This window comes from Brachycentrus maculatus, unplaced genomic scaffold, assembly GCF_059751285.1.
Source record: "Brachycentrus maculatus isolate JH-2025_06_01 unplaced genomic scaffold, ASM5975128v1 h1tg000087l, whole genome shotgun sequence".
NCBI classification, from domain to species: Eukaryota; Metazoa; Arthropoda; class Insecta; order Trichoptera; family Brachycentridae; genus Brachycentrus; species Brachycentrus maculatus.
In genome coordinates, this window is record NW_028280841.1 from 5,001 (window position 1) to 20,753 (window position 15,753).

Here is a 15,753-nt window from a genome sequence, read left to right on the forward strand (position 1 = left end):
TTAAATATTTATAGTGATTTTAAAACAAAGTTACATTTTAATTATAAAATGGAAAGTCACAAGGTTTGTGCTTCAAATTTAATTTATAAGCTGTTTTTAAATTTGGCACAGACTTTTATGAAATATTTGTATGAGTCTTTCCGAATTATTTTATATACCAGACAAATAAATAAGTGAAAAAATCCAGATTTGTTAGCAAGGACTCAGACTAACTCAAAAATTTGGGAATACTTATGGTTTTAGGATAAATAAAATACTATTTATTAGTTTGAATAACACTTTTATTAATGCAGCGTCAACTCAAATTACATTTTTTGCTATAAAGCATCGCAATCACTAATTAGTGGGCAAACTAAAATTACATAAACTACAAACTATTTCCAAAAAATCTGCCAAAACTTATACGATAACATCTCAGCGGAAGATTTTAAAATGAGATTCTTAAACAAGCAAAAAAAAAATACGTAAATAAAATCTAAAAAACATTGGTTGAAAATAAACAGGCTTTTTATACACTGTTCTCGTCATTCATCGTTCGCTTTGTGTAATACCACCCAAAACTAAACTTTGCGACTATCGTTTTCGAAATCACCATTCCATCATCAGGTCAAATAATTTGTAAAGTGAATTTGTAACATACCATATAAACAAGAGATCATGGCAATTTCACTTTAGCCTATAGTAAACCTGATGAGAGAATGGATGGAAAAAAAATGTGGAAGTGTAAGTCTCTCTCCAAGCACAAGAGCTTAGTCACTTTATTGGAGAGAACAGCTATATAAATTTTAATATTGTAAAAGTAGAAATGTCTAGAAAATTTATTAAAATTATTAAAAAAAACTTTTGTAACCATATTGGATATTAATAAAAAAAAATCCGAAAGCGCTAAACGAGTTTTTTAGTTGTATTACCCAAAGCGAATGACGAATGGTAAGGAGATTTTTATATAAGCATACCAAAAGTAAGCAATGATTTTAAATTAAAATAAAATACATTTGAAGTACCTGACACTACATAAACGATTTGATGACAGTATTTTTTTTTGGAAAAACAATCACATTTGTATAAAAAGGTACATTTCAAATCATTTTTATTTTCTTAACAGATGTTTTGTTTAACGAGGACATTTATAAACGACTGACATCGTTTGAAAAATATCCTGAATATTCTGAAAATAAAATGGTGAATAAAAAAATATGCGTGGACTGAAAATCGGTACAATTTATCTTCATTAGGTTTTTAATCTAATACGGAATTTCGTTAAACAAAATTAAAGCTGTATCAATCAAAAGGATATGTTAATTTTAAATTACATAATTTGATTTTCATAATTGATGTGAAATTTTAAAATATACCAAAAAAGCGTCTCAATTAATTTTCTTAAATGTTGTGTTATAATTTACATCAATTTTTGCAAGAATGAGATAATTTTCTAACATAACTTGAATTTATTGGTACATACGAATTTCAAAGTACATTACGGATTATTTTACCTTATGTGTACTTTAAATGATGTACTTAATTCCTTAATCGGAAACGGAATATTAATTTGAAAAAAAAAATTACTTGGTAAACATCACATTCATTTAAAATCGATTGTGCCACGTGTTTCGATGCATTCAGCATCATTGTTAGACACCGTATTCGACGCTGAATGCATCGAGACGCGCGTCTTCCAATCCCAATTAAATATTTTACTTCATCAATTGATTCGGCAATCATTTTTTTTGTAAAATCCATTAATTTTTTTATTTTAATTTTACTTCGTAAATACCACTGTTTCTCAAATATTTTGTAACACGTGTTTCGATGCATTTAGAATCAAGTACGGTGTCTGATAATGATGTTGAATGCATCGAAACACGAATCACAAAAAATTTAAGAAACAGTCGTATGTACTAAGTAATATTGAAATTTAAAAATGGATGGTTATTACTACAAAGCAACTGCCGAAATTAATTAAATAAATGTATATTCACAGTAGAATTAGGATACAGTTTTATTCATATTTTCATAAAACAAAAATAAAAAATGCTTTTGCAAGAGAAGGTGTGTCAGGAAGCCTAGATACTTCTGTATCAGATCTGGAAATGCGGTGGGATAGCTTTTATGCATTGAAAGAAAAAAAAAGAAAAAAAAAAGAAAACCAACAAATGTAAACAATATATAATTGTAAGTCTCTTTAAGTACAAGAGCTTAATCTTTTGATTGGAGAGAACTGCGTTATTAATTTTAAGATTCTTAAAGTAGAAATGTCTGGAAAATGAATTAAAATTATAAAATAAACTTTTGAAACCAAATTAAATAAATTAAAAAATTAAAATCCACCAGTTAAGATCTGTCTGAATTATTTTAATAGAAAATTATTATGACATGACTCTTACTTGCAACGTCATCGTTTTGGCAGTATTTTTCGTAATTACATCACATTGACGTTGGCTGGGTCAGCTACGGTTCCGGCGCTCACATTGACCGGGTTAGCCAGCAATCCGGCACTGACATAAGCCGGGTCAGCTACAGTCTCGGCATTGTCATTGACCGGGTCAGCCAGCAATCCGGCGCTGACATTGTCCGGGTCAGCCAGCAATCCGGCGCCGACATTGTCCGGGTCAGCCAGAAAACCGGCGCTGACGTTGTTCGGGTCAGCCAGCAAACCGACGCTGACATTGTCCGGGTCAACCAGCAATCCGGCGCTGACGTTGTCCGGGTGAGCCAGCAATCCGGCGCTGACATTGGTCGCGGCGGCCACCAACCCGGCGCTGGTCGGAGCGATATTTGCGGCGGCGCGGTGGGACGCTGCGTTGTTGGAGATGGCCACCAGGATGGACAGGTACATGGCCAGCAGGAATTGCACCACCGTGCCGAACAGCACGGCCTGCGAGAGGTAGCTGCTAGTGACGACGGTTTGTCTGACGGTGGGGCGAGGTCTTTGCATCCTCCTGCTAGTGACCAGGACCACCCCGTCGACGTTGGTGCGAACGCTGTCCACCCCGTCTGGCCCCTCGTGCAGCACGTATGTCACCCCCTGGAATTGAACACATCCATATAGTGTCGTTTTTTTTCAGATGGGAAGTGCATTTATTATTTACTTTGCCTATTATGTAGGTTTATAGATCCTTTAGTGGATTTTTGTTTCTTCTAGCTAATTCAATATGTATTATTTATATTCAAAGCATTTACTTTGTGGTCAAACATTTTAATTGATATTAGTAATGTTAGTAAATAACCACTCACCGACTACTTCTGTCTACCGGTTTCGAGACGTACCCGTCTCTTCGTCAGGACATACACTACAATTTAACAATCATGCGAACAACACTACACCACACCCACTTAGTACTATTCACATACACTATCACTACACATGCAAAACATGCAGAGCGAGTTGTTAGTCCCACCATGCTTTTGGGAAAGCTTTCAGTTTCCCAAAAGCATGGTGGGACTAACAACTCGCTCTGCATGTTTTGCATGTGTAGTGATAGTGTATGTGAATAGTACTAAGTGGGTGTGGTGTAGTGTTGTTCGCATGATTGTTAAATTGTAGTGTATGTCCTGACGAAGAGACGGGTACGTCTCGAAACCGGTAGACAGAAGTAGTCGGTGAGTGGTTATTTACTAACATTACTAATATCAATTAATTCAATATGTTTTTATTTGAATCTGTGTTGGGAACAGGAGGGATAATATAGTGTCGGGTTGAGGTCCCGTGTTAGAGTCGTGGACTCTTGAGTCACAGTTTCTCGGTTCGAATCCACTCTACTACAATTTGATACCTATTTCTATAACAAGCCGCTTAGGCTCAAAGAAATAATATGAAATTGAAGTATTTTTGGAAATTATAAAAACGCAAACAATTTTCTTTAAAACAAATGACAAACACAGATTATTAGAGTCTACTTAATTGTATTTTATTATTGAAAACACATAAAATATTTGTGACAATACTTTCGCGATATGTATTTATTTATTTAAATTAGCGTGTACTTGACAGCAAAGCCAATTACAATGTACATCCATTCATTTATATACACAGATCATCGAAAAATAATGGCAACATTTAAAATCACTGTAATAATTTTTTAAAAGGGTATTCTATGGTTTTCATCTTATAATGTGCGGATAAAGAGAAATAAAAAATGGTATCTGAGTACATTTCGATGTGTGTACCGTTCGTCGTTCTGCAGATGTCCAGTCTATAGTCGATGTCTTGCCCCGTACGTGCTTTAATTTAATTTACTTTAATTTAATTTACATTGCCTGGGCTTCAAGAAGTCATGACCTACCCCCTTGGATTTCTTTTTTTGGGAGAAAATTAAAAACATTATGTGCGTAGAAAATATTCGGCATTTGGATCACCTGCCGGAGCGAATGTCTGTCGCTTTCTTTACAGTTACTTAGTGAATGTTACACGAGTGTAAAGTGATCACTAAAACTAGCCTATGACGGTCGTCAGCCCCGTAAATGCCCAGACTTCCATATTCTGCTTCATCTTTGATGAGATGTCTAAAAAATAATATGAAAATAGCTCCTGTAATTGGAGGTGATTCAGATTTTGTGAACAAGTATTTGTGAATAAAAATATCTTTGAAAATAAATTCTCGGGTCTGAATAATGACCCACCCACTCAATGCAAGGTAAAATTCCTTGGTAATTTAGTTCAATATTTATGGTGCAATAAATGTTCGACACAGTATACCAGGGGTTCTCAAAGTGTGCGCAGCGGCGCGCGGCGTCCTGTTGCGCCGTTGAAAATAAAGAGGGGCCCCGTGAGTCAATTCTCCTCTATCATTATCCGAAACCACAAATATTCTCTTTTTCGTTGTTCTCTGTTTCAATTCTTAATTTTTATAAATAATATATAACTCAATTTCATATTGTGGATGTTTTATTTGCCTATTTACCCAGCTACTATTATTGTAGATACCTATTGTATTTCTTTCTACTATAATATATGCAGGGTCTTTCACAAAGTACTTCCTATCTTAATTTTTTTAATGAAACAAAGTGTGTGTAAGATATTATATTTTTTTAAATTCATTTAAAAGGCCCATTAATGGTAATATGTATGAAATATAACATCATTGAAATGTCTACCGCGGCTTCTAAGGGTGGCGCTGTACTATATCTATTCCAAATAGCTTACTAAAGTGGGGCGCCATGACAAATGACTAAACTTGTAAGTGCGCCGAGGGCTGAAAAAGATTGGGAACCCCTGCAGTATACTTTATTGTTCTCAGTTTGCAGAATACAGACGCTGATTTTGAACGACTCATTTAAAACGTAACTCCTTTTATACATCACGTCCGAGTATGTTTACGGAGTCCAGAAATGCAGTGTTTTGGCTACAAGCTTTATTAATTCAAACAATGGTAGACATAGCATTTTCAATAATACCAATGGTAAATTATTACTGCACATGTTACAATCGGGGTTTTTTTTTGTCATGTAACGCGGTGGAACTGCGTTTCGGCACTTTTTTTCACGGGTATATATTTTTTTTAATTTCAAAATTAATTAGACAAAACGTAATTACAATCTATATTTACACATATAATTTATATTTGAAGCACTACAGTCTGTTCACAGTTATTTGACCTCTAGATTTTTTTAAAATTATTTAATAGATTTATATTATCCACTGACACTTCGTGATGGAATTGCATTTTTAATTTATTATTAGATTAAAACCAATATTTTTAGCTTTTCCACTTTTTTATTTGACCAGCGACCGGGTTTCGTCGTTACCAACATCATCAGACTGGTGATGTCTGATGATGTCGGTAACGGCGAAACCCGGTCGCTGGTCAAATAAAAAAGTGGAAAAGCTAAAAATATTGGTTTTAATCTAATAATAAATTAAAAATTATTTATTTGGCAATATAAATAATTAAATAATATAAATAATAAAATAAATGAGTAAAACTACTGTGAACAGACTGTAACTTTGTGATTTTCCAATTTATAATTAAAATGTAACTTTGTTTTAAAATCACTTAAAAAAATTATTATATATTTTAATTAAAGCAGTATAATGTACTAATACTAACATATAAAATACGGTTTGTAAATGATATGAATGTATAATTTGCGAGTATAAACTCAGCTTTACTTTCCTCGACAGCTCATGTTTATACTTGCTTGTTTTAAAGCGAGTATAAATATTCAGCCGCGCGTGAATGCTACACACAAAGATAATAGTGTGTAATAGATATAAAAATACTTATGAAAAAAAATTAAAGCTCATTACATTTAAATCTTGAAAAAATATACAAAAAAAGACTATAAAATCTTTTATTATGTAACATTAAACTACGAGTGTAAGTCCCTCTTCAAGTACAAGAGCTCAGTCTCTTTATTGGAGAGGCACAGCGAATCGAAATATAAAAAAAATATAAAAGTATCTTGCAAAAAAATATTGATAAATAATGATAAATGTTTCTAGCGTTTTTAAAATTCATATTGATTCGCATCTCGTGATTGTCCGCAAACAAACGTATTGACGAATGAATAAAATCATAACCGCTCGCAGCGAGATGTGGTGCGCGTAGAAAAGGACTGATCAGTGACATGATAATTTGGTAACAAATCAAAATCGACTTACTTTTTTCATCCGGATCGGAGTCCCTGTGCTAATTTCCACATCCACATCAATAGAAGGAGGCAGATTATCACTAGCCCTCATTTCCGCCTTTAATGCTCTATCCAACGTTTCTGCTATTATCTGCAAAAGATGAGATATTAGTAAATACCAAACTAACAAATGGGACTGTCCGCCTTCGTAGTGTAATGGTCTGTACGCTTGGCTACCGCTCTGGAGGTCCCGGGTTCGAGTCCCAGGGGGGTGGTCAAATAAATATAAGAGATTTCTTCACTGTAATATTTAATCAATATTACCCTGGACTGGTACCTGAAGCGGCGGGCTGTACACGTTTCCTTCATGTGTTAACTATCAAGATTACATTAATATGATACAGTGCCCTAGGCACCACTGGGATGCGGATATATATATATATATATATATATATATATATATATATATATATATATATATATATATATATATATATATATATATATATATATATATATATATATATATATATATATATATATATATATATATATATATATATATATATATATATATATATATATATACATATATATATATATATATATTTATATATTTATATATATGTATATATATATATATATATATATATATATATATATATATATATATATATATATATATATATATATATATATATATATATATGTATATATATATATGTATATATATATATGTATATATATATATATATATATATATATATATATATATATATATATATATATATATATATATATATATATATACATATATAAATCTAAATATAGTTTGTTTAAATGCGATACCTCAGACGAATATGGAACCAATCGATAGATGTTCGAATGGTAATATAATAAGAATGGAAAGCCGAGATAAGCATTATCGATAAAATAAATAAAGGTGTGTTGAGATGTTTTGGAGAGCGGTAGAACAAATTTATGAAGCAAGTGTAATTGGAAAAAGAAACAGAGGAAGACCGAACAAAAACTTGGCATGATCAGGTATGTCAAATGCTTGGGCGTGGTCAGGTCAGGAATCGAAATAATCAGCGGGCATGTGTGAGGAGATGCTTGAATGTGGAAGAGACGAAGAAAGTTCGCAAAGACAGGCGTTCTATTCTCTCGCCTACCCCTACGGGAAACCGGCGTGATAGTTAGTTGGTTATATAATTTTTGTTTAAAATTAGCTCAAACCGAAATAATAATTCATTATAAGTGAAAATTGAAAGTGTTTTTATAAAGTTAAGTAATTAAACATACTACCCGCTTCTCTTTTCTACCAAAGCCGGCTCGAGAATATTCCAAAATGGCGGATTAAAATCACGTTGATTTAAAAATAATTCAAACGAGTACAATTTTTCATTCGTCCCTTGAAAATTGAAAACGTAATTAGCCATTTTCGTGACGCTTTGAGCTGAAACCCGTTTATGTTAATCCTTCATTGCATGACTTTTTTATTTGAAATAAAACGTAATAATTTCTGTTGGATCTAAACATAAGAGGAAAAAAAAAAGAAATTATTTTAACAAGGAAAAATCAAGAAAATACTTACGGATCAAATTTGCAACAACATGCAATGGTTACCCTTATGAGAAATTGTATAAAATAAATTTGGAATTCAATGATCAATGAAATAAAGAAAAATTTAATAATGAAAATAAGTATTTTGTGCATTTAATTTATATGTACCTATGTATATACTAATAATCGTGATAATTAAAACACTATATTTTTTATACAACGAGTGGTTGCTTTTATTTTTTTATGAATGTTTTAACACTAACTTTTGGCAATGTTACTAATTTGATACACGATGCAGCGAAGGGTTAATAAAATTTAAACGTGGCCATCTTGGACGCCATTTTAGAATCCAGAAGGTTCTAAAATGATGCCATTTTGAAAATGGCGTCGGCGTCTATAAAAAAACAACGTTGCACAAAAATTTTAACAAGCTAAAATAGTAAAAAAAAACTGAATATAATATGCTGAAAATGGCGTTGAAGAAATATACGTCCAACAATGTAACGAGAACTATCTGAATTGAAACCAGAGAGCTAGCACTTATGGCAATATACTTATGGCTAATACTTATAGCAATGGAATCAAATGAATCACGGTCAATAAAAATGATAAAACGGTTAGAAAATAAAAAAGGGTGCTACTAAATGATTAGTAATAAAAGAAGAATATTATACAATGAATAATTAAAAGAATATCGATGAAAATGGCTATTGAAAAATTGCTTACCCCGCCCAATGTCGGTACCTGTAACAATATAAACCAAATTAATCATTTAAAATCAAAAAATACTGCAAAATCATTCAAATATATGCAAATTAAAATAAAAGATGCAGAAAACTAAGATTTATAGATGGTTTGAGACTACATACCCGGGGATTCATCTTGGTTTTGAAGAGAGGAAATCAAACAGCTCGACAAGTTGTTGGAGGTAGAACGCCTTGCGGTGGAATGGGCCGACCCATGGTGTGGCTGTAAAAATGCACCCAGAATTCCACACACGTCAGCAAAATGTCATCTATGGATAAGGTCCGTCACAATTGGTGACCGACTTCGCATGCAATATGGTATTTGCCAGCGCAATTTTTGCACCTTATGGTTGTTTATTTCTGTTGACTTATCGTTTCCTTTGTTCTCCTGCAGCTAAAACGCGTCCAGCAGAAAGATCGAGGCATCGTTAACGAAACATTATTCTGTTTTCGCTTTTCAACTCTCGACCAAGTTGTAAAATACAATGTGTAGAGTTGACATTTTTATTTCAATTTCAAATAATCTCTGACCCGCAGCTAAGCAAGCAATTTAACAATTAAATTTTTAATGACACCTTCATAAACTGTATTCAAATCCATTTTAATCTTTATATTTCTTGTAACTATTTATTTAAGAAAGCTTTAACTGTCTTTGATGATGATGATCATTATAATTTTCAACCCTCATCCGCATCTGATAGTGCATAAGGCTCTGTCTGCATCATATAAACGCAGTGTTATCTTGATCATTAACATACGAAAGAAAGGTGATTAGCCTTCCGCTTCAGGCACCAGTCCAGGGTAATATAGAATAAATATTAGAGTAAAGAATCATTGATATTTATTTGAGCCACCCTCTGGGAATCGAACCCCAGACCTCGGAGGCGACAATTATTTTACCTTCAAATAAATAGGTTAATTTATAAAATACGCAAGAAATTTACTTGATTGAAAAAAACGTATCAAATTTCAACAGCAATTTTTGATTTAATATTACCCTGGACTGGCACTTGAAGCATAGAACTGATATCTTTCTTTCGTGTATTTAAAAACCAAGATAACACTGCTTCTATGCGATGCAGTGCATAGTACATATATTTATGCACAATTAAAAAAAAAGTATTTCACAAATTCATGACAACATGTGTATACATTTTAATGATTTAACTAAATTAATGAATTTTTCTTCAAAATGCAAAAAACAACACTTTCTGCCCTGTAGCGGGTAAATAGTAAGTTAAAAATATGCCACTTTTGCTGGGATATAGAACATTTTCTGGGCATTACGAAAACATGCACATCTGAAAATTGACGAATTTTAATATATGACGTTGTTGAAAGGAGTGAGCGATTTGTTATTGTGCATATGATGAAAAATATACCCATTAAAAACTTTCAGCAAGCTCTTATCGTATCACAATCTTTGCAAAGGCTGAATCGTCTCGAAGTAAATATTTCGAAATAAAAATGAATGACAAATGTTGTAAGGTACATATTGTATAGAAGTGAAGCATATAGTTGGAAAATGAAGTATGAAAGCAGATTGAATGCAGCCGAAATGTGATCCCTCAGACGAATGTGCGGCAAAACGATGTATGATAGATGTTCGAATGGTGAAATAAGGAAAGAATGCAAGGCTGAGATAAGCATTATCGATAAAAATTAAGAAAGGTGTGTTGAGATGGTTTGGACGTGTGGAACGTACGAGTGAGGAAGGAACGGTTAAACCAATTTATGAGGCAAATATCGTTAGTTAGTTACACTCGTAAAATAAATATAAACTAATTGATTTTTTTACAAAAATGTAAGTATTATTAGTAAATAACCATTCACCGAGATTTTTATGTCTACTGGTTTCGAGACGTACCCGTCTCTTCGTCAGGACAATCACTACCTTATCCGCACCCGATGATGCATAGGGCACTGCATCATATAAAATTTACCCTTCACTACCATGGCACTATTTACACACTTAAAACTACACAAAATGTTTAACACGTGCGATTTTTGGTCGACCAACATGCACTAAGGGTTGCAGTACAAACATGCGTTAAGAGCCGAAGTCAAACGTGCAATTAAATATAAATATACTAATATACTTTCAGTATTTCACGGACTTCCTCCGTTTGCAATTGAAGCCTTCATATCGCTCACTCCTTTCAACAACGTCATATATAAAAAATCGTCAATTTTCAGTTGTGCATGTTTTCGGAAATGCATGCCCAGAAACTGTACCATATCTCAGCAAAAGCGGAGTATTTTTAACTTAATATTTACCCGCTACAGGGCAAAAAGTGTTGTTTTTGCATTTTGAAGAAAAGGTATTGTTTAATCATTTTTTTAAATATACTTAATATTTTTCAAATGTAGAAAAAACATTCAGGTTCTACCTAAAAATATCTATTGCACAGTAAAAAGTTCAATAAGTGGCTTGATATTTATTTTTAATACGTTTTATTATATTTATAAACTTTTAAAACGATTTCCTGAAAATTTAAGTTTTTTGATATATGACGTTGAAAGGAGTGAGCGATATATCTTCCTTACTTTTGCATCATTTCATATTACGTCTACCGTGACATATTTCTGACTTGAGAAGTATATATCATCTCTCCTACTTAGAATTCGTTTCCACTTATTCAGTTTTCTCGTATTTTATGATGAACGATGAAATTTCCCGTTTTATTAAGCCCACCTTCATCTCAATCAGAATTTTTATTACGTATTATCATAAATAAGACTTCACGGGCGTGCATCTGTAATGTAAAAAGCAATTTATTCTCGTACGTACGCGGGGTATTTTTATGCGATACTAATGTCAGTCAAAATTATGCCTGAAGACATTAATATCAAAATGTATCACGATAATGTTATTACGTTTGACAACATTCAGCCTTTTTGGCTTGGAAAATATCTCTTGTTCTTTATGAATTTTCAGTTTATTTAAGTGGAAATTTTAATAAAATAAAAATACTTTTGACAATATTTCTTTTAGGTGAAATATGAAATATTTTATATGAAAATGTATTTTTTAAAATACTAGCTTTACCCAGCCGTACGTTACTGTAGCTCCATCTAGGGAAAAAAACGAAAGCACACATTTTTAATATATAATTTCACAATGCTTTGAAATCAATTTAGATACTAAAAATCTATTAAACAAAAATGAAAACGAAAACATTGTCAAGAAACACGTTGTCCGCCATGGGAATGTTAACAAATGGTACAAAGTGGTAAATTCTATCCTACGCAATTCGAATTGCGTTTTGCCGCACATTCGTCAGAAGAGAAATCATTTCTTCTGCATTTAGTCTTACTCTTCTTTCTCTCCATCCTTCACATCCATACAATAGGGTTGCAGCCAGGATTAAAATATATACTGCCAGTTCGTTTATAGGTATTCGTTTGTTTATTAATCGAATCACAAAGCTCCACTCCACTTTCGGTAACATAACTCGACCCATATAGGGTCACGCACTTAGGTATCCACCTGTATTAGGAAATTGAGTATCATGCTGTGGTCGTGGATTTGATTCCAGTTAAAATTACACAGGACATTTTTTTTACCAAAAAAGGTCCTGGAACTTACGTCATGTCAAGCTTTTTATTTAAAAAAAAATATTCAAATATCATTTAAATAATAATTATAAAACCATATTTTATCATTTAAAATAAAGATTGTAATTTGTTTAGTTGATATTGAAAATGAAATATATATATATATATATATATATATATATATATATATATATATATATATATATATATATATATATATATATATATATATATTTATATTTTTATATATATATATAAAAATATATGTATATATATATATATATATATATATATATATATATATATATATATATATATATATATATATATATATATATATATATATATATATATATATATATATAAATAATAATAAATAATAAAACCCTTATCCGCACCCCAATGGTGCATAGGGCACTGTGTCATATAAACGCAGTGTTATCTTGATCGTTTACACATGAAGGAAAGGTGATCAGCCCTCCGCTTCAGGTACCAGTCCATGGTAATATTGTTCACTAATATTTATTTTATCTTGGGAATCGAACCCGAGACCTCCAGAACGGTAGCCGAGCGTGCTGACCATTACACTACGGAGGCGGACAAAATATATATATATATATATATATATATATATATATATATATATATATATATATATATATATATATATATATATATATATATATATATATATATTTATATAAATATATATATATATATATATATATATATATATATATATATATATATATATATATATATATATATATATATATATATATATATATATATATATATATATATATATATATATATATATATATATATATATATATATATATATATATATATATATATATATATATATATATATATATATATATATATAAATATAATATATATATATATATATATATATATATATATATATATATATAATATATATATATATATATATATATATATATATATATATATATATATATATATATATATATATCCGTGAATAATGGTGCCGGAACGACGTCTTACAGCGTTACGAAAAAAAACCCTGACATTACAAATGTAATTTATTAATAACATTTCTGAGTGTGTCCAAATTCATTTGGTTTTTCCGCTAGGATTTATATTTTCCTTAATATTAGTAAATTATGATTAATGTTTTTCTCCTTTATCACCTCTCATATATTTTTAAAGATATTATAATGCAAGGTATTTTATTTTAAAGTGCCAAAATCACTCGGAAATGAGAAGAGACTTATAAAGTAAAAATAAATATATATATTTTTTAAGCCAATTAACAAATTCATTATTTCATCAAGGTATTCGGCAGTTACCTTGTACTATTATGGTATCTATGCATTTTTAAATTTTAATTTCACTTGGTAAATACCATTGACATTATTTAACCAGATTTTTTCAGTAAGAAATTAAATTAAATTAAGTTGTGTTGAACCACCTTTTAAAAACTGAGATTTTTCTGCAGTATGTAAAGTACCTACACAGAGAATTATGATGTCATTCGTCGAGAGTTACAGAATTAGGCGCTGCAACTAAATTGCAACTCCATAGAAATGCATTAGAAAATGATTTATGCAATCGTCATGTTGAATTATTAATATGCAGCTGTCAATTATATTTCAGAGATGTAGTTCTTGAGCTGATTTGGAAATTAAGACATTCAAATTGTGTCGGGATGTGGTCCCGTGGTTAGTCGCGGACTCTTAAGTCAGAGTTTCTCGGTTCGAACCCACCTATTTCTAATTCTTTCAGACTTTTTTCATTCTTCATACATTCTGGCATCTCATCATACATTTTCAAACCCTTATACACGTAACAATTTTGTGACTCGTTTTCTTTCAACGATGGCAGTCTTAGTCTATCCTTATTTCTAGTAATTTGTTCTTGAAAATTTTTGTTTTATGAACAAATTACTTGAAAACACTATTTTATCCTTAAAATACATACATAAACTAACACATTAACAAGCCTATGACAGGTTGTAAGCCCTGTCAATACACAGACATCCATATTCTTCATCGTCTATGTTAAGATGTATGCAAAGCCGGATTTGTATTGCGTTTTCTTATCTCTACCTACCCCTGAAGCGATATGGTGTGATGGATAGTTGGTCACTTTTGTTCAATCAAATTATTAATTGACATCTCATCAAAGATAAAGAAGAATATGGAAGTCTGGGCATTTACGGGGCTGACGACCGTCATAAGCTGGTTTAAGTGATCACTTTACACAAGTGTAACATTCACCAATTCTACCCATTATTCACAACCAAACTACTCAAATTCTTAAAAAAATCTATATATATGAACCAATTTTGAAACATTGTTCTTGAATCACTAAAATTTCACTAGAGACATCTATTGGTGAGATGAAAAGAAGCTATTTACTAAGCAGAAACTCTTTTATTAGCATGTGAGGTCCGAATCCTCACATACTTATAAAAATAACTCCTATAATTGGAGATAATCCAAATTTGTTAACAAGTATTTGGACACACTCAAAATGTTGAAAATATTTTGACTGCTCAAAGGAACCTCGTGTTCAAACTATCCACTGTCTCCCCTACATATAAAAGATATTCTAAAATATTTAGATCAATGCAATTTAATATTTAATAATATTTGTGTGGTAATTTCATAATTTCCTTTTATGCTTACTTTAACGCAAATAATATCATCCGATGATGGAACTGCGAGTAAAAATAACTCCTATAATTGGAGATAATCCAAATTTGTGAACAAGTATTTGGACACACTCAAAATGTTGAAAATATTTAGACTGCTCAAAGGAACCTCGTGTTCAAACCATCCACTGTCTCCCCTAGATATAAAAAATATTCTAAAATATTTAGATCAACGCAATTTGATATTTGTGTGGTAATTTCATAATTTCTTTCCATGCTTACTTTAACGCAAATAAAATCATCCGATGATGGAACTGAGAGTAAAAATAACTCCTATAATTGGAGATAATCCAAATTTGTGAACAAGTATTTGAACACACTCAAAATCTTGCAAATCAACATTCTGATTTCATTTATGACATCATATTTAAATTTGCATTTCTCCAGAACAACTTTTCAGACTATTCAAATCTTTTTTGGGATGAAAAAACTACATTGTCTGAAAGTTACTTACTGTCTCAAATTTACACTGTCTCAAATTAATTTATCTCTTAATAGTTTTAAACTTTTCCAAGTGCCTTGAAGATTTTGACAATGAATAATGAATTGTTTTCAAGGCATCTGTGGGGTTATTTGTTCAGTCTGGAATGTTTTGGCGCCGCCGGTTTGGCG

General features: G+C 31.2%; 1 protein-coding gene across 1 annotated transcript; it reads right to left on the reverse strand.

Annotated features, from left to right (window-relative positions):
* Positions 1-269: 269 nt before the first annotated feature.
* Positions 270-9,098, reverse strand: LOC148310767 (uncharacterized). The gene is made up of 4 exons (XM_088257734.1): positions 9,003-9,098; positions 8,860-8,877; positions 6,602-6,721; positions 270-3,025 (listed from the first exon to the last, which is right to left on the reverse strand). Exons 1-4 carry the CDS (start codon positions 9,012-9,014, stop codon positions 2,420-2,422), a joined length of 756 nt encoding a protein of 251 aa, XP_088113860.1. The 5' UTR covers positions 9,015-9,098; the 3' UTR covers positions 270-2,419.
* Positions 9,099-15,753: the final 6,655 nt, after the last annotated feature.